The following is an 18,458-nucleotide window of genomic DNA, read 5'->3' as shown; positions in this document are numbered from 1 at the left end:
AACCCAGAGCGTTTGACCCAAATAATTTAGATTTCTTGAGAAAAGAAAATCCAAAAATATTCTCCCCGTCACCAGAGGTCACAGTATTTCAAGTCCGTCTCTCCGGCCCCTCCCCAAAGGCGGCTGGCGGACGTCCCCTCGGCCGGGCCGGCCCCGCCGAGGGGCCCAGGGCGCGGCCCTAGAGCAGCGTCTTGTGCTCGAAGAGCTGCAGGTCCAGGCGGACCCAGACCTCGCCCGTGGGGACCTCGTGCAGCAGCAGGCGGCGGGTGGTGGGCCCCTTGCTCTCCTGCTCCGTCCGGATCTTGGCCACGGGGATTTCAGTCCGGCCCAGGAAATCTGGGGGAGGGGCAACCATCAAAAGCCCCTCAGAGCCCGGCCCGAGGGCCCCACCCCGTGAGTCCCCGTCCCGCCCCCGAGGCCCCGCCCCCGCCCCCGCCGCCCCGCCCACCATCCGGGGAGAACTGGTCCCGGTCGAACAGGGTCAGGCACAGCACGTCCTGGTAGAGGTCCCGGATGAAGAACTGGCAGTTGAAGTTCCACTTGGGGCTCAGCGTGTCCTGCAGGGTCCGAGTCGTGAAGCTCTGCGAGCCCAGGCTGACCTCGCAGTAGGGGTTGCTTTTACCTGCACGGGGCACAACCGCGATGGCCGGGAGCCCGGGGCCCGCCGGCCGCCCCCCCAGAGGGGCCCGGGGCCCAGCGCTCACCATTGGCCTTGCAGGCCTTCAGCTCCGAGGCTTCGATGACGTGCACCATCAGCCGCCCGATGCCCGAAGACTTCTGTGAGCGCGCTGCGGGGAAGCGGAGGGGGCCGGCCTGACGGGGGCCGCCCCCCCCACCCCAGAAGGGCCAAGGGGGGAGCGGCTTCCCTGGGTGTGGCCGCCAGGCTGCCCAGCCCCAAAGCCGGGATTGGATCCCAGGGGAAGGGACGGCCCCGCGGCCCGGCAGCCAATGGGGAGCGGGAGAAAGGCCTGACCCGCCGGGAGGGCCGCGGACCTTGTGCCCAGGGGACGGCTCCGGGGAGGGAGGGGGGGGCCGCACCCCGGAGGCCGCGGGATGGTTCTGGGGGGGGGGCAAAGGCTTTGCCCGACGGGGGCCATCAAACCGGAGATGAGGGAGGGTGGGGGAAGGGGGCGTGGCGAGGAGGCGGCTCAGCCCCTCAGGGAGTCTGAAGGAAGAGATGGGGGGAAGGAAGGGGGATCAGCCGGTAGGGAGGGACCCGAGAGCCCCCTTGCCTGGTGCCCTCTTCAGACTGACCCAAGCCTGGGGTTTGGCCGGAGAAGGGTGTGACGGGACCGGGGCAGGATGGCCGGGAGCTGGCCTGGAGGGGGGGGAGGAGGGGCAAGGCTTGGGGTCAAGCAGGGGGTCCTTCTGAGCAGTGCGGTTAGGGAGGGACCCCCACAGGAGGAGGCCTGAGCCCTGGGTAAGGGCAGGAGGGGGCGGCAAAGCAAGATGGCAGCTCCTTTGGGAAGGGAGAGCTACAGGCTGGGCCAGAAGGCCTTGGTGTCCCTGGAGCTTTTGTTCCTTCTCTCCCCAGCCCCTAAAAGGATTCGGGCAGCCACTCTTCTGAGCCTCGGGCCCCAGAGGAGACCCCCCACTACTCCTGGTTCACTGGGTGCTCCTTTCTGAGCTCCTCCTTTAGGCCCGGTGGCCCCCCCCACTGCACCCTGGGGTTCCTGCACCAGCCCTTTCTGTGGGGTCACTGTTCCCGTTTGTGGCCTCCACCCTGGGCAAGGCCCTGACATTGTCTCCAGGGTGGTGGTGGTGGTGGTGGTGGGAGCTGGAGAAGGGGCTGGCCGGGCTTGGACAAAGACCTGGAAGTGGGGGAGGGGGTGCTTGGGCCCCGGTCCCTCCCCACCTCAGGGAGGCCTTCTCAGCATTTTTGGTACTTCTTGCACCTGCTGGGCCCCCCGAGGGAGCAGAGGCTGCCCGAGGCTGGGGAGATCCGGCTCCTGGCTGCTCCTGCACCAGGGCCTTCGAGTCAGGCCCTTCTCTGCCCACAGACGCCCCCGGGGTCCCAGCCCATACCTTGATAGGCCTTTTCCCGCCTCCGCTTCTCAGTCTCGATGTACTGCTCAGAAGCCGCTTTGATCTTCTGGACCCAGGCCGTCCTGAGGGCAGAGAGGGTTTGGCCACAGGAGGCCGGGGCCAGCCAGGGGCTCGGCCACCCCTCAGTCACTGGCCGGACCTGGCTGCCTCTCAGGCCTGCAGCTGATGGCCTCCATTTCTTTCAAAAAAAACCCCACCGATTCCTTCTGCCTCTGCCCTGCTGGGCCCTCTGGGAGAGCCCCCTGGCAGACTGGCCACTGCCCGGCAGGTGCTGGGTCAGAGGGTCCCTGATGAACAGGGGCAGTCCGTCTGTGAGGAGCCCACAGAGGACGCCCGCGGTAAGTCCCGGGGCCTCCGCTTTTGGCTCTTCCACTGACACAGGAAAGACCCAAGACCCTAAGAGGAGGGGGTAGGATTTGGGGCCACAATCCCCCTAGCTAAGGAGCTGGGGGCTCACCCCCCCGCCGAGACCTGCTCATTTCTGGTAAGAGTGTTCAAGGTCAGGGCTCAAGCCTTGGCAAAGTCAGGGCCCGCCCTGAACCTCAGCTTTCTCTTCCCACCGGAGGGAGGCCACCTGGAGCCGCTCAGATGCTCGGGTGCCAGCCCTCGGAAGGGCCCGGCCTCAGGCAGCTCCAGGCTTTCTCCTGAGCTTGGACCCCCTCTCTACAAACCCTGGGACACAGGGGGAATATCCGCGGAGCTCAGCTAGCCCTAGGTGCGGGCGAGAGGCAAGCATTTATGCAGCGCCTACTGTGTGCCGGGCACTGCATCACACACTTAACACAGCACCTGGGAAACAGAGAGTAGTATGGTCCCCATCGGACAGATGGAAAAACTGAGGCAGAAAGAGGTGAAGGGAATGCTGGTGAGTACTTGCCGACCCTATGCCCTATGGTGCCCCCTAGTGGCTGGACTTTGGAAAAAGCAGATGTGAATGCTGGAAATGAATACTAGGTGAGGAGAGAGGGAGAGATGAGCAGAGACGGACATATGGATGGAGGGATGGACGGAGAGCCACACCTTGTGGATGGAGATGGACAGACGGATGGAGGGATGGGTAGACAGAGTCGGAGGGATCAACGAATGGAAGGACGGCAGATGCCCGGACAGGATGGGCCCCAGCCGAGGAGGGCTCTGACCTCTCGTTGATGTTGTCCACCCGGAGCGTGTAGACGCGGTCGATGTGGGAGATGTGGAAGACGGGCTCGTCGCTCGAGGGGTCCGTGGGCAGCTTCACCAAGACCTCGTTCAGGAAGACGGGCTGGGGGAAGGCGGACGCGTGACGGCGGGCCGTGCCCAGCCAGGGCCACCCTGCGGGTCCCGCCGCCCAGGGGCCGCCCTCACCGTCTTGTACATCTTGAACTGGGCGCTGGACTTGGCGCTGAAGAGCTTGTCGGGGCCGGCGGAGGCCGGGAAAGGCCTGGCGGCCTGGGTCATCAGCAGGAAGTCCGTGAAGAGGAAGCCGAAGAGCTCCTTGTTGCTCTTGGCCTTGTACAGCTTCCCGCTGTGCAGCAGCTTCCGGGGACCCAGGCAGTTGGTCAGCGAGTTAAAGATGAGTTGCTTCAAAGGAGACAGGGGGTCACTTGGGGGCTCTGGAGGGGGGACGGGGGGGCTCCTCTCGGAGTAGGTGGGAAGGCCGGGGTGCCTGGGCCCTCACAGCCTGGCAGACCAGGAGGGCTTGAGATGGGGAGGGGGCTAAGGGGGGGGGGGGGCTGCCAGGGCAGATGGCCATCTCCAGGAGTTCGGCAGGGAGGGGAAGCACAGGACCCGGGAGGTGTGAGTGGAGGGTCCCCGGGTGTGTTAACAGGCAAGTCTGAGAGGTGCCTGCTGTGCCCTGGGATCAGGGGCTCCACCTGGGCCCGGGGCCAGCAGCTCCACTTGGGCCCGGGATCAGGGGCTCAAGGGCAGTTGGCGACTGAGAAGGGCTGCTGTCCTGTCCACCCCCTGCCCTTCCTTCCTCCTTAGGGTCTTGGATTATATACTAGGATGACCCCAAGAGAGAGATGGGAGGGGCCGGGCTGGACCCTGCCCTCGGGCCACAGCTCCCCCCTTACTCCAATGACTGAATTCTTGGGACCCAGAGCAGACCATAGCTGACCCCTCCCCCCCCAGCAGTTCTCCACCAGGCCTCCCTATACCACAGGGCTTCAGCCTTGCTGGGCCGGCTCCTCCTGCCTCCACCCAGGCCCTGCCCAGGCCCAAGCGGGCCGACCCCACACTCGGTGGGGCGCGATGGCCACAGGGCCCCGGCACCGGCCTGGGAGTCGTGAGGACGCTTATTTCCCAGACACACCAGCGCCGGCCTCTGGGGCTCCCATGGGCGACCTGGGGATTTCTCCACTGTATGGGTCACCACGAGCATCTTGTCCATCGCTACTGACGGCGATCAGAAATGATCACGGCAGGACACCATGGCTGCACTGGGAAGGACCCACACAGCCCCGCCCCCTCCCTCCCAACCCACAGCCCTCCAGCTCTGCCTGCCCCCTCCATGTCCCACCACCGGCCCTTCTTTCTGCAGCTTGCCCAACGTCCCCTCCATCACCCCCCCAGCTCGGCAGCACGTGTCCATCCAGTAAAATGTAAAGCGAGGATCAGATAACTGGCCATGGCTCCCCTTGGCCGCAGTCCCCGGAGCCAAAATGTCTGCTGGGGAAACCCCACCCCTTACCTCGGCAAGGCCTTCACACTGCACGTGGGCCTGGATCCACTCCAACCGGTCCGAGTTCTCTTTCTCGCGGACCCCTTCGTTGACCTGGGAGCACAGCTCTTCGGCCCGCTCCAGGGCCAGCTTCAGAGAGGAGTGGTCCACGTGGCTTTCAGGGGTGTTTTCCAGGATCTGGGGGCACATTTAGGGTCAGGGTTAGCTGACCAGCAGCTCTGTGCTCCCTTTCCCCCCCAGGCCTGCCCTCCCCCTGGCTCCACCCCTCGCTGCCCCGGGGAGGACTCACGTTCTTGATGAGCAGGGGGTAGCGCGTGATCCTCTGCATGGGCTTCAGCAGGAAGCTGGACAGTGGCATGCCTTGGCAGCGAGGGTCTCGGGCCAGTCTCTAGGAGAGGCGGACGGCGGTCGGGCCGAGCTCCCGCCTGGCCCAACCGCCACCCTCTGATGTCCTGGCGAGGGCTGGAGCCCGTCAGGAGGCCCAGTGTGCCTGGGGGGTGCCTGTAGCCTGGGACGCTGGCCCCGGGCCCCATCTTCTCCAGGACGCCCAGGGCGAAGGCAGCCGAGACTCCTGGGAGCCCTTGGCCCGGGCTGGTGGGCTAAGGGAGGGGCTTTTGTGGGATTGCGAGGGCCAGCACGGGGCCAGGAACGGGGCCTTGCTGCTTCGCCCGGGTTGGGGGCTGCTTTTTTATCTGAAGGAGACCAGAGGCTGCAGGCTGGAGAGACCTGAAAGGGCAGGAGTGGACGGACCCCGAGGGGAGCCTGGCCAGCAGCGGCCAATGGTCCCCTATGGAGAGCAGCCCCCCCTTTTCTCCCTGCTTTGTCTTTATGAAAATATCCCTCTGCAAAAACTGATGTGAATCAGGTCAGTGGCACGGGGTGCGTCAAACCCAGAACGAGGGCTCGATCAGGCGAGAGCATGAGAGAGGCCAGGGGAGAAGGGGGGTCCTGAGGAGCCGCCCGCGGTCCCAGAGGCGCTGGGGACATTGTGGTTACAAGTGTTGACCCTCAGCACAATCAGTCCCACTTCCTTTGTAGCTTCCCATCGGAACTGATTTCAATAAATGCCAGGAGGACTCTTCTGTCCCCCTTTCCCCCCACCTGCTGACTCCGATTTGCGTGTCTTCCGAGAAGCGCTTCTCCTCTTGGGCTCCTCCTCCTGTCCTGGGTGACATGAGAGTCACCTTGTGGATTTAGAAGCTAATCTGCCTGGCAGGATCGCCGGGAGGATTAAGTGAGCCAACAACTGTCCGGACCTTTCTAAGGATTGTGGACGATGCTGTCATATTTACGGCACAGTTCCCCAGCTTTTGTTGCACAGATTAAAAAAAAAATTAACTGCTGAGACTTATTTTGCCTCTAATAATTGCATGTGTTTGTGAGACAAAAAAAACGACCTCCCCTCTCTAAGAAGAAATACTTTATGCCTGTGCCTTAAATAGTCTAGAAGCTGTCTGCCTCTACCAGGTCGGTTGGACGATCTGGCCACGGGGCTCAGGGGTCGCCAGTCCCTTCTTTGGCGGCGCTGGAAGTGCCCCCTTGTGTTACAAATACACGGTCCCTGTGAGTTTTCTGGGGTTTGTGCAGTAACCACATCAGCCAAGGTGCCCTCGCATCTTCTCAGCCCACCGTCAAATTGTTTGCAAACCGCGGTTGGGATCCCCGGGGTCTGACACCCCGTCCGACCGAAGGCGCACACTTTGTGGGTGCCCGCCACCCTGCACCTCGTTCCTCCCCTCCCCGGTGTTCAAGCCTTGTCACCTGGGTAATTGTGTGCCCGAGGGGGAGAGAAGGGGCGCGAGGCAGTGGCTGCACAATTTACAAACATGAGCTCATTTGACCCTCACCACAACCGCGGAGGGCTGGTGCTATGACTACTCCCACTTTCCAGGTGAGGAAACTGAGGCTGCCCATGGTCGCCCAGGTAGGAAATGTTTGAGGCTGGATTTGAAACTTGGGTCCTCCTCACCCCTGGTTCTGGGCAGCTACCTCACATATTTGTTAATTGTATATTTATATTGGCTAACGGAGGAATCTGATACAAAAAGTTTTTTTTCCCTATTCAACTACTTCCATTTTTAGCCTAGGTATATTATTTTGTCTGTGCAGTTTTTTAGTTTCATGTAATTAAAGTTTTCTATTTTATTTTCTGTAAGTGCTTCTATGACATGTTTGTTTAAGAAAATACTCTCACAGCTGTGAAATGTTTAACATTAAAATCTGTTTCTTCTTATATTCTTATATATAATATTAATATATAATGTAACATTTTATATATATATATATATATATACTCACATGTATTATATATTCTTGTATTATAAAACATAGATTTTATGCTTCCTAGTAAAATTATTATGCATAATGAATACTCAAGTTACATTCTGTGTCAAATTATTTTGGGACACAGGGAAAGGCGTTATTTTAAGCCCAGTTTCTCCCAGACTGCTTTCCAGTTTGCCCAGCAGTTTGCATCAAGTAGGGCGTTCCTTTCTGAGTAACTGAGGTTTTCCAGTTTATAGAACATTGGGTTGTGGAGTTGCATCGCACCAAATTCACTCTTGTCCGACCAGTTCCATTAGTCTTTCTTTATACTTCAGAACCAATGCTAGATGGTCTTGATGATTTGGCTTTTTAATATGGTTTGAGATTTGGAAATGCTCTCCCTCCTCCATCAAGGCATCTCTCTCTCTCTCTCTCTCTCTCTCTTTTTTTTTCTTCCCTTGGAAATTGAGTCATTTTTGTTGGCTTGGAAGCAGGGAAATAAAATTGAATTTTCTGAACTGAATGAAAAACAAAACTACCCATTGCTGCTGTTCCAGCGTGGCCAAGTTTCTGTGTTTCTCCCATAAGAAGATGCAAGAAAAATAAAAGCATGTTGGTTTAAAAAAAAAGCCTGGAGTGAGTTGTGTTTATGCTCTGGAGAACACAAATCCCTTTCGGCATTTACTTTTGCTGAATTAAAATCATCTTGTCACCAGGCCTGAACCTCGATTGTGGGCAGGAGCTACAAAATCAAAACTGCTCCTTGGCTATTTTGGATCTTCGTGTCACCAATGAATCGGACGAGTATTTCCGTGGATCCCGTGGTGTCGTCAGGCTGCCCCGAAAGCCTGTGGTTGTCTGGGATGGGATTTCCCTTCTGCTCCTGCCCGTTACTATGGAAACATGACCCATCGTCTGTTGTCTTGTAGCTTGTGGCTTGACTGAAGCTTTTGGCCTCCTTAGGTCTGAGCAGCTGCCATTTGGGTCTGGCCCTCCCAGCTGGGGCCCGCTAGGTCAGTCTTCCAGGTCCCCTGGTCCTCTGGCCCTTCTGGGAAAGCCCCTGGCTGAGGGCCCACAGCTTTCCTGGCCCTGGCTCGGGGCGCTTCCTTCCCTGCTCAGTGACTGGGCCCGAAGCGCCTGAGCTGTCACTGCCCTGGGAGGGCTCCATGAGGCGGGTTCTTCAGGTCCTCCTGAAGCTCCTAAGGCAGAGCCGGGGCACCCACGCCAGCTGTGGTACCCCCAGGCATTCGTCGTCTCTTGGCCCCCCTTCCTTGAGCCTCTCTTTTACCCTTCTCCGCACTGTGGGGCTCCCGGCCCGCCAGTTCTGTCCCAGAGCACAGACCTCTCTCCGCCTTTTCTGACCCCACTGGACGGATGCCCTCCCATGTTCCTCGTTTCCTCTTCCAGCACCCTAAACCTCGCACTCTTTGGTGCTCTTGAAACCCAGCATTGCTTCCCCTTAGTTTTTAGCCTGACAATCATGATGCCAGTTAAAGGGAGCTGGGGTTTCTCTTTGCTGGCGTCCTGTGGTCTCTCTCCCGGGTGGTCTCGTCCCCCAAAAATCTCGGACACTTTCAGTTCGGGTGGGGACGCTGAGGCCCAGGAGAGGAGGGGGCCTTCGGAGCCCTGGGGCAGGGGTCCACCTGAGGGAGGGAGGGGGTACCTTCAGGAACTCCTTGAACTCGGCGTCCTCGTCGGTCTTCTGCTGCAGCAGCGCCGCTCCATTGAGCTGGCAGCTGCAGAAGCGGATGTACGCCTGCATGTGCGACAGCTCGGCTGCCACGATGTCGCCGACCATCTGCACGGGCATCTTCTCGCCACCCGTCTTCTTCCGCACGCGCAGGGCCCTGCGGGAGAGCCCGCCCACTTACCTGGCTGCGCCCGTGCCCCACGCGAAGACCCCCGCCTGTCATGGGGCGCCCCCCCAAATCTGATCTCCCCAGCTTTCTTGGGATATGGGGGGGCTGGGGACAAGCCTTAGAGGGCAGTGAGGGAGGGGCAGGGCGGGACCCCTGGAAGGGCAGGGGGGGATGGGGGCCCCTCAGAGGGCAATGGGGTGGAGGCGGGGGGACTCTTGGAGAGCAGTGAGGGGCCTCTCGGAGGGCGGGGGGGGGGGGGGGGGGGTAGAAGGGCCACTCACTTGAGAAGCTTGGTGTTGGCCATGATGATCTCCTTCCAGTTCACAAAGATGAGGGCCATCTCCCCCTCGCTCAGGCGGCCCGACTGGGCCATGCGCTTCTGGAACACCTAAAGGCCCGAGAGCGAGGAGTCCGTTGGCCGGAGCAGGCTCGGGCTGGCGCCTGGAGCGCCCTGACTCCGGCCACGGACACAAAACCACTGGCAGACCCTGCCCCGGCTGGGAGCCTCACCTCCGTGACCAGCTGGAGGTCATCCATGTACCTCTCCTCGGTCCGGATCAGCTCGTGAATGTAGCCCTGCCTCTTCCTCTCCATGGGCACCATGGTGTCCAGGCTCTGGAGGTCGGCACACCCTGGGAAAGGGCACAGAGTTGGTCAGCTTCAGCAGCCACGCTGACCAGCCTGCCCCGGGCTTTGCCGGTCCCAACTGGATGCTTGCTCCCTGCCCTCTCTGCCCCCCGGACTACCGGGGGTTTGGAGGAGCGCCCCCCGCCTGCATCAGCCCCTGGCATCCCGCCTGGTCTCCAGTTCTGAGTGCGCCAAAGGTGGCCGCCCTCGTCCCGCCAGGTCTCCGGGGCACCTGCCCTGCCTCCCCCCCTCCCCCCGTCACCGGCCTGGCTCCTCGGGCCTGCCCCCCTATGCTGTGGGGCCCGACGCCACCCAGACTGCGATTCAGGGCCTGCTCCCGACCTAGAGTCTGTCCCCAGGGGCAGGGGCCTGAGGGGCTGGGGCACAAGGGCAGGGCTGGAGGCTCCGAGGGGGAGGCCCAGAGAAAGGGTAGCAGACCCTGGAGGAGGAGACTGGGGGGGGGGCTCAATCCTGGGGAGCCCCAGCCAAGGCCGGAGGGCCTCAGTGTGTGCCCCCCTTTGGGTCTCTGCTGGGGACCCACTGGCCTGTGCCTCGAGCCTCTGGGAACTTGCCCTGGGGCACTGAGAACCATGGGGGGGGGTGACTTTGTAAGCCCATGTGCTCTCCCCGAGGCCCCAGAAAGGGGCTATTGGCGCCCATCCCCTCTGGGAGGCCCCAGACCAGGAAAGAAAGGACAGAGCCGTTGGGGAGAGGGGGAAACACCAGCTGGGAGTAGATATCCCAGGGACACGGCCGGAAGAGGAGGCGGCCCTGGTAGAGCCCAGCAGCCCCTTCCCAGGAGCGAGCCCCGGGCCCGGCTGTCCAGCCGGGGGAGCGCCCGCCGGGTCAGCCTGAGTTCTTCCCACCCTCTCGGACCCGAGTCCCCGACGTGCCCCTCCCCCTCCCCCAGCCAAGTCCGCAGCGTCAGGCCCAGAGAGAACAAAGTGGAAAAGCCAACCAGAGGGAAGGGTGCCTGTGACCCCAATACCCCCCCCCACGACACGCCCCCCCCCCAACACGCCCCTCATGTCGCTCTGACACACCTCGAGCCGCCCAACCGACACGCCCCCTCGTGCTGTCCCGCCCCAGACATGCCCCCTGGCACAGGGAGTCAGAAGGACAGCTCCGGGTTAGGGTTAGGCAGCCCTCATACGGTCCAGGAACAGCGGGGTTCCTCCTGCCTGCCTCCCCTGGCCCCCCTTTGTGGCCCCGAGCCTCCCACGCGCGGGCTGCGTTCTCTGCCTGGGATGGTGGTCCCTGCATTTCTCGAGGGCCCAGCGGAGGGCAGGGGCCGCGACGCTCCCAAAGAAACACACGCACAAAGGGTCTGGTTTGTGTCCCTTTAATAAACAGCTTGCATAGATTTTTGACAGTCAGGAAAAGCCCAGGGGAGCCGGGCGGCCTCTAGCTGGCCCAGGGCGGCCCGGGCCACCGGGAAAGCTGCTTTCAGGGAGGCCCCCCCACCTCGGCTCCTTCCCGTCTGCCCAGGGCCCCATTAAGGACAACGTCCACGGCCACCCCTCCCCTCCCCACTGTCTGGTAACAGGAGCCCGGTGACTGTGTCCCTTACGCCCCACCCCCCCACACCGGGCTGCCCAGAGCACCTCGACCCGTCTGGGGGCCCACGGCAGAGGCCGGTCCTGCGGCCAAGCGGGAGACCAGGAGCCGAGGCCCCCCAAACCCTGAGAATGACCGGCGCTGACCCGGCCCCTGATCCCGGGTTTCCAGCCTCTGCCCCCAGACCAATGCCAACCGCCAAGATGCCAGAAGGCGAGCGGTTGGAGCTTGGGGAGCGCCGGTTCCCAGACGGGTTACCCACCAGCCCCACTTCCCGGGGACCGTGGGACAGGCTCTAAGGGAGCCACAGCCCGGCAGGACGGGCCACAGCGTGGCGGTCCCAGAACTAGTGCGAGGGGGCCGGAACCACGGGGAGGGTGCTTCTGTGGAGAGAGCCGAGTTCTGAGTCCGCAGAGGCTTCCTGACAAAAGCTCGACCTTCCCGGAGCCATCACGCAGTCACTTGTAAACATCGTCAGATTGCATAAAGCCAGAGTCGGGGCCCGGGGGGGGGGGGGGGGGGGGGGGGGGGGGGGTGAGTTTCCCACCGGAGCGGCGCACTGAGATAAGCTAAGGGGCCGAGGCCCTGGCGGGGAGGAGACTCCCAAGATCACACTAGAGCCCCGCTGCAGCCTCATGGGGCGGGACCCCCAGAAGAATGGCTCACTTTACCAAGGAACCGGGGCCTCAAGGGCCAGGGAGCCTGGCTCCTTCTCTGGGCTGGGCCGGGGCCCTCGCCCCTGCACAGACGCCCTGCCACTACTGGCCACATTCTTGGGGCGGCGGGGCGGGGGGGAGGGCCGGCCTCGCGGCCAGCTCAGAGGGGCCTCTGTGCGCCAGGCCCACCCCCAGACGCTGCTCAGCCCACGGGTCGGCCACAAGCCCTTGAGGGAAAGTGGGTCTTTGTGCCTCAGGAAAGGGGAGACTGGGGGATCTAGGGGGTGGCAGAGGACGCCGGAGGGAACAGCGGTGAGAGCCACACAAAGACCCACGATCCTTCAAGCTCTGCCCACCACCAGGGAAGGGGAGGGGAAGCCCAAGCCCGGCGTCCCAAGTGGCTAAGGTCCGCCCACGGTGAAGGCCTCTTAGGGGAGGAGCCGCGCAGCCGGGGCGCCGTGGCCAGACTGGGAGGATAGTGGGTCTCTGAGGAGCTGTCACGCTGGGAGACAAGAGCGCGTCCTAAAAGAGAACAAACGGGGGACACGTGAGCGCGGTGCCGGGGACGTGGGGACACGCAATCACACGGCTCCGGGGAGCCCCGAGCCCCCCACGCCACTGTCAGCGGCCACGCTCGCCCAGACCGATGGCCAAAGTCCTCGGTGCGCCGGGGAAAACGGGGATCCCAGTCCTGCTCTGCGCCACGCAAGGGGGGTACAGCGGAGGCGAGCCAGAACCCCAATTCACGGGACCAGTGCCAGACCGGACAGCCAGGGGCCTGGGGGTCAGCAGGCACCCGCCCCCCCACCTCCACCATTCAGCGGGTATTCCCCCCCCCCGGGGCCTCGGGGGTCTGCTGCTGGCGGGAGGGGACCAAGCTACAGCCAGCCACACCCACCCTGAGGGCTGTTTCCTTAGTAACCTGCTGCTCTAAAGGGGTGAAGGAGGCGCCCTCCCCTGGCTTCTCCAAACAGGCGCCTAAAAAGGTCGTGGAGCCCAATCCACAGTGTCCCGCGGCCCAGCCGCCCGGTCACCCAGGACGCACCCAAGGAGCCGCGCAGCTGCCCATCCCGTCCCAGCGTGGCACAGAGGGCGGGCGTCTCCTCCCCTGCCAGCGGCTGCTAGCCCTCCCTCCCCGCCCCTCTCCCCCTCCTTCCTCTCCACCTGCACGTTTTGCCCCTGCCTGGGGTCGGAGTTTTCACGCTCTCCATCCCACGTCTTCCCTGGATGCCCCAAACCCACCACTCGAGGACCCTCAGGGAAGCGGGGAAAGACATGGCCGGGGCTCGGCCCTGAGCCCACTGGGGTCTGGGAAGCCACAGGGACCCCCACGGGTGGGGAGGCGCTCCTTGCATGTCGTAAATGAGGAGGCCCCAGCGGGCCAGGAACCATGGACCAGACCAAAACCCTCATGCTAGGCCTGGGCTCCCACTGCAGCCCCCAGCCTGGCTCCCACCACGGCCCCCCGCTCGGGCCCCACCGTGGCCCCCCCGCTTGGCACCCCCCTGCGGCCAGATGCTACTCACACTGCTGGCTGGGGTCCGAGTCGGTGGTCATCTTCACATAGTTGGCGGGAAAGAGCCCGCTCACGCCGCCGGTCTCGCCCTGCCACCAGTCGGCGTCGTCCCTGTTGAGGACATTGATGAGCTGCCCCTTGGAGAAGTTCAGCTCGTCCTCGTTATTGGCGACATAGTCGTACATGGCGATGACCTGGCACACTGTGAGGGAGGCGGAATGGCACGTTGGGGGCGCGGATGCGTTGGTCCCAGCCCCCTCCCCACAGCTGTCCACTCGGCTCCCCGGGCATCCCCTCCCCGAGCCCTCTCCGGGCACAAGCCCAGGCCGGGGGGTACACGGTACCGGGCTGAGAAGCGGGGGTCGCCCTCTCGCTCCCCGGGCCCAGGAGCTTCACGTGGCTGGCCGGAAACCATCCCTTCTGGCGTTTTTTCCCACGGGCCTGCAAAAGGGTCAGAGGTCAGGCCTGCAGCCCGCCCATGGGTGCGCCCCTGAAGCTGCCCATTGGTGCTTGGGCAGAGAAGGCCTTAAAAAGGCCTCACGGCCAAGGCGTGGCCCAGCAGGGGCACAAGGAAATGTCCTGCGGTCTCTCGGGCAGGACCTGGCATTGCACTCAGACGGCAGAGCCCGGGGCTGAGGTGGGACTGGCGCCCCACAGCCAACAAAGAACCCAAGAGGGGGCATAGCAGGGGGTACATGGGAGGCAGGGGAGGCCTGGAGAAGAAGCTGGCCCAAGGCCGCAGCGAGTAGTCCGGGGCATCCTTGGCTCCTCTCCAGGCCAGAGCCTGCAGCCGCCGCGCCCACCCCCTTCCCCATGTCAGTGACCCCGGGGGCCAGGGGCCCAGGCTTACCTGCAGCTCCCCCTGCCACCAGCCGCTGGGATTTTTCTTCAGAATTAAAATGAGCTGCCCGGGTGAGAGGCTGAGCTGTTCGGCCCCAGAAGCCGTGTAGGAGGAAGTGACCTGGGCAATTTCTGCAGAGACAAAGCCAGGGGCCGTGGGGCCAGGCTGGGGCTCTAGCAGCTCCTCGCTAACCCCCTCCCCCCCAGCACTCCCTGGCTTCCCCACCTACCTGGCTTTTTCTGGGCCGTGGCTCGGCCGGTGCCCCCCGGAGCCTGGAAGGAAGAGGGGAGACTTTGGTCCTGGTGAAGGGACCCCCGCCCCTGCCCCATCTCCCTGGAGATAGGCCCAGGGCTCCCTCCTTTTCCACCATCCACCTTCCTGCCCTCCACCCCTCTCTCACTATCTTAGGCCCTTCCTCCTGAAGCCCTCTGACCGCGCGCGCACAGTAGGGCCACACAGACCCTAACCTGGCCGGGAGCAGAGGGTCTTTTCTTGAACTGCCCATCTCAGCTCACCAAGGGGTGTGCCTTCCTCAGAGCCCCTGATCGGCTGCCAGTCAGGTGGGCCGGCCCTTCTTGCCTCCCCTTCTTTGGGGACCCAGCCCAGCTTTTCCCTCTGGACTGGCCCGAGACCCCCCCCCCCCCCCCCCCCAGGGGACTCTGAAAGCCGTTTGTGTTCTTTGGAATGGGAAAAATGTTCCCTGAGGGCCTGGCACCCAGATGGCGCCTAATTAATGCCCGATGGATGGCAGCAGCTGACACTAGCTAAGTGTGCTCCCAAAGGCAGCGCGCTCACAATAAGCTCGGCTCAGCCGGAGCCCAGACTGCCGACGGCGGGTGCTCTGCCCACCTCGGGTTCCTTGGCCCTGACGTAATTGGACGGGAAGATGCCGGCGCGGTTGTCGATGCTCCCCGTCCACCACTCCCCATCCTTCTGGGTGACCAGGATCTCCTCGCCCTCAGTGAAGGTCAGGTCGCCAGGCTCCGAGCTCGAGTAAGAGTAGAGGGCCACGTATTCTGCCAGGAAGCAAAGGGGATGGCGACACAGCTCAGATGGGCTCTGGTCAATACCCGGGGAGGGAGGGGACGGGGACACGGCCCCGAGAGATGGTCGTGGCCAAGTCCTCGCCCACCCCTGGGGCCCAGCCATCTTGCACCCACTCGGTGCCGGGCACTGTGCCATCCAAATCTTGTCTAGTTTGGTCCTGGTGACTGCCCTGGGAGATGGGTGCTGCTATGATCCCATTCTACAGATGAGAAAACTGAGGCAGGACGATATTGCAGGCCATTCTGCCCCAGCACTTTAACCACTGTGCCACTCGCTACTTTGCATTCTCTCTCTGGGACCCAACACAAGCGCCTCCATTTTGGTCCCAGCCCTTCCGGACCTGCCTGACTCCCCAGATGCTCCAGGCCAACAGGCCGGATTCTCTGCAATCTGTGCCTGTCCTCTCCTCATTCTGGGCACGGCCCCTGGCCCACAAGCCCGCTGAGGGGTCCATGAGGGCCCCGGCGCCTGGTGCGGCTCCTGGAGCTGGGCCCTTACCTTCTCCCAATGCAGGGCCCGTGCTGCTCGGCTTCCTCTTGATGCTGGCGTAGATGGCTTCCGGTCTACGGGAATAAGAGGAGGTTCAGGGAGGGACTGGGCGAGTCGCCTGGGCAGATGCTGTGTGACCACTCCCAGCTAGAGCCCATGGGCCCTTCACAAGGCTCTTCTCCACTTGTTGGTTCACACATTCAGTCATCCACTCGTTCCCTGCTCTAGGTATTCTTTTACTCAATTATCCGTTCATCTAGACACACACCTGTTTGTTCATTCATTTATTTACTCATTTATTCATCTGTTCACTCATTCATTTATTCAATCATTTGTTAGTTTATTAATTCAATCTTTAGTTCACTTGCTCATTCAATCATTTATTCACTCAGCCATTTATTCATTCCTTTATTCCTTTGCTTGTTTATCTGTTCACTCACTCATTCATTCATTCCTTTATTCCTTTGCTCGATTATCTGCTCACTTAGTCCTTTATTCACTCAGTCGTTTGTTCATTCCTTTATTCCTTTATTCCTTCTTCTCCCCTTCCTCCGTCTGACAGCCCTCCCATCCAGCTCTCTCTCTCTTGCTCCAAAGGCCATCCTGGGCCCGGGTCCGAGTGGGACTTGCCACCCTTATGGAGTAGCTCCCGCCCCATATGGCCAGCCTTTGAGGACTGCCATGGCTCCTCCGTGAACACCCTGCTCCGAGCTTATCGTGACCCACATGGGTCCCCAGCGCTTGGCACTGTGTCCGGTACCCTGCCAGCACCCAAGGTTACGGGAACGAGAGAACCCTCATGCTTTGACATCCCCTTGCCACCACGATGGCGACACGGAACGTGAGAAGCCAGGACAGTGGCGCCTGCCCCAAGCCGAGAAGCTCCCAGCAGGGGCCGGGGCCTGAGGCAGTTACTCACTCTCCCTTCCTGGCCTCCGGGCCAGCGAGGATCTTGACGTAGGACTTGGGGAACCAGCCCCGGCCCCCGTGCAGTGTCCCAAACCACCAGTTTTCCTGCTGCTCCAGAACGGTGATGATGTCATGCTTGGAGAAGTTCAGGTGGTTCTCCTTCTTGGCCGTCCAGGAGCAGAGGGCCTGAGCCTTCAGGTTCTCCACGGTCTGTCCCTGGGGAAGACATGTCCAGGGTCACGCGGCTAAGTGGCGGGGGCCCTGAGGCCCAACGGCCTTTGCCCACCCATGGGGTGCATCGGCTGGGGGCGACTCAAAGACCACAACGGAGCAGGTGAGGGAGGCGCAGGGGCCAGCCCAGGGAGGGGGTGCCAGGGAGAGCTCATCAGATACAGGTAATGGAAAGGGGCGCGTGGCCTGGAGGAGGGAGTCAGAGGACCCGAGCTCAAGGCTTGCCTGAGAGCCTGCTCTGGCCAGTTCTAGCAGGGAGTGTTCCTCCTCCAGGAGCTCCCTGACCCCGGAGAACAGCCCATCTCCCTCTGCTCCTGGGCCCATGCCCCCGGCTGCCAGATCAGAGCCAGAAGGGACAGAGGGACAGCCTGATCTGACCCTCTTACAGGGGAAGAAGCGGAGGCCATGCTGTCACTCAGGCAAAAAGCGCCCCTTGGGCTCACAACAAAGGCCCGGCCCCTGGCCTGGAGGGCCACAAACCCGGAGGGGCCACAGGACTGTAGTTCCCAGTCCCGACTTGCTCAGAATTAACTCTGAACTCCCCTCCTTCTCCCCCAGGTGGGGGCGTCCCTTACGAGGCGCTGGTCAGCGGAGCCTCAGACGGGCTGCCCAGAGGCAGAGCCCAGGTGCGCTCACCTGTCCGTGAACAGGGGACGCAGCTCCAGGGGACACAGTGCGCGTGAAGGCGGACTTCTTCTGCCAGCTGGCATTGGCAGTCAGGGTGGAGAAGGGGACGTTCTGGTAATTGGTCTCTGCTGGCCGGGATGGGGGGGGGGGGGGGGGGGCACAGGGTACCCATAAGCCCGAGCACAAGGGGCTACTGCCCCAGAACTCCCCCTGGCCTCCTTCTGACCGCTGCTCCGAGTCCCCCCCAGATTCACTGCCGCTGTCCCCGGACTCACTCGGGGGGAGCAGAGGCGGCGGCTGGCAGGGAAGCTGCCGGCGGCAGCAAGGCCTTCTTGGGGGATGCCAGCTTTTCGCCGTCTGACACCTTCTCCACGTAGTTCCCTGGGAACCAGCCACAGCGGCCTTGGAAGGAGCCGTAGAGCCAGCCCGGCTCTCCGCTGGTCTTCTCATCCACCTGGAGAAAAGAGAGCTGTCTGGGAGGGGGGCGGGTGCTCCCTAGAGCTTCCCCGGGAATGGATACAAGGGGTCGGACACCAGGGGCTGCTCTCCGACCTGCACGACATCCCCCGCGCTGAAGCTCATCTCGTCGTGGCTCCGCGCTTCGAAGGCGTACAGGGCCTTGTACTTCACCCAGCCGGACCCAAGAGCTTCCCCTGGAAAGAGAACGACTTCAGCCCTGGCCGTCTCCGTCTCCTTGAGGGAAGCCGGGCGCTGGAGCGGGGCCCGGCTGTGAAGGAGGGCGCGAGGAGGCCCCGTCAGAGGGGCCCCGAGGTGGGGGCCCTGCCCCCCCTTACCCCCTTCCTCGGTCCCCTGAGGCTTGTTCTCGGCTCTGGGCGGCTCTTGTCGGAGCTTCTCCTCCACCAGCCGCTTCTGCTTCTCCTCCTCCTCCTTCCGCAGGCTCTCCTGCCACAGGCTTTCTTTCCCTTGTTTCGCTTTCCTTAAAAAGGGAAGGGAGCAGCCTGTTTTCTGTCTCTATGTCTTGGGAGCCTCAGGGGACTGGGTCGCCTATTCGCAGTCTGCTCTGGCCCCCACTCATCACCTGTACCTGCTTTCTGCCACAGACAGACCCTCCCCAGAAGAAGGGGAGACCCTCCTGGCCAGAGACAGCGTCAAGACAGGCTTATTA

At 62.4% G+C, this 18,458-nt stretch overlaps 1 protein-coding gene across 1 annotated transcript in view; it reads right to left on the bottom strand.

Annotated features, from left to right (window-relative positions):
• Window positions 1-27: 27 nt before the first annotated feature.
• The window catches only part of ITSN2 (intersectin 2), a 41,441-nt gene continuing 23,010 nt past the window's right edge, over window positions 28-18,458 (bottom strand). Inside the window, exons 16-37 of the mRNA XM_031954087.1 lie at window positions 18,127-18,269; window positions 17,885-17,985; window positions 17,608-17,786; window positions 17,342-17,471; window positions 16,485-16,690; window positions 15,575-15,639; window positions 14,879-15,045; window positions 14,259-14,301; window positions 14,039-14,160; window positions 13,533-13,629; window positions 13,199-13,390; window positions 9,343-9,464; window positions 9,114-9,220; window positions 8,637-8,820; window positions 4,998-5,096; window positions 4,718-4,885; window positions 3,391-3,606; window positions 3,186-3,307; window positions 2,026-2,108; window positions 705-788; window positions 449-622; window positions 28-336 (exon numbers count right to left, since the gene is read on the bottom strand). Coding sequence (XP_031809947.1) covers window positions 179-336; window positions 449-622; window positions 705-788; window positions 2,026-2,108; window positions 3,186-3,307; window positions 3,391-3,606; window positions 4,718-4,885; window positions 4,998-5,096; window positions 8,637-8,820; window positions 9,114-9,220; window positions 9,343-9,464; window positions 13,199-13,390; window positions 13,533-13,629; window positions 14,039-14,160; window positions 14,259-14,301; window positions 14,879-15,045; window positions 15,575-15,639; window positions 16,485-16,690; window positions 17,342-17,471; window positions 17,608-17,786; window positions 17,885-17,985; window positions 18,127-18,269 — 2,962 coding nt within the window. The 3' untranslated portion in view covers window positions 28-178. The remainder of the gene's footprint in view (window positions 337-448; window positions 623-704; window positions 789-2,025; window positions 2,109-3,185; window positions 3,308-3,390; window positions 3,607-4,717; window positions 4,886-4,997; window positions 5,097-8,636; window positions 8,821-9,113; window positions 9,221-9,342; window positions 9,465-13,198; window positions 13,391-13,532; window positions 13,630-14,038; window positions 14,161-14,258; window positions 14,302-14,878; window positions 15,046-15,574; window positions 15,640-16,484; window positions 16,691-17,341; window positions 17,472-17,607; window positions 17,787-17,884; window positions 17,986-18,126; window positions 18,270-18,458) is intronic.

This window comes from Sarcophilus harrisii, chromosome 2 (genome assembly GCF_902635505.1).
Source record: "Sarcophilus harrisii chromosome 2, mSarHar1.11, whole genome shotgun sequence".
Lineage (NCBI taxonomy): Eukaryota > Metazoa > Chordata > Mammalia > Dasyuromorphia > Dasyuridae > Sarcophilus > Sarcophilus harrisii.
The sequence above is the reverse complement of the archived record's forward strand: the minus strand, read 5'-3'. Positions and strand labels throughout refer to the sequence as shown.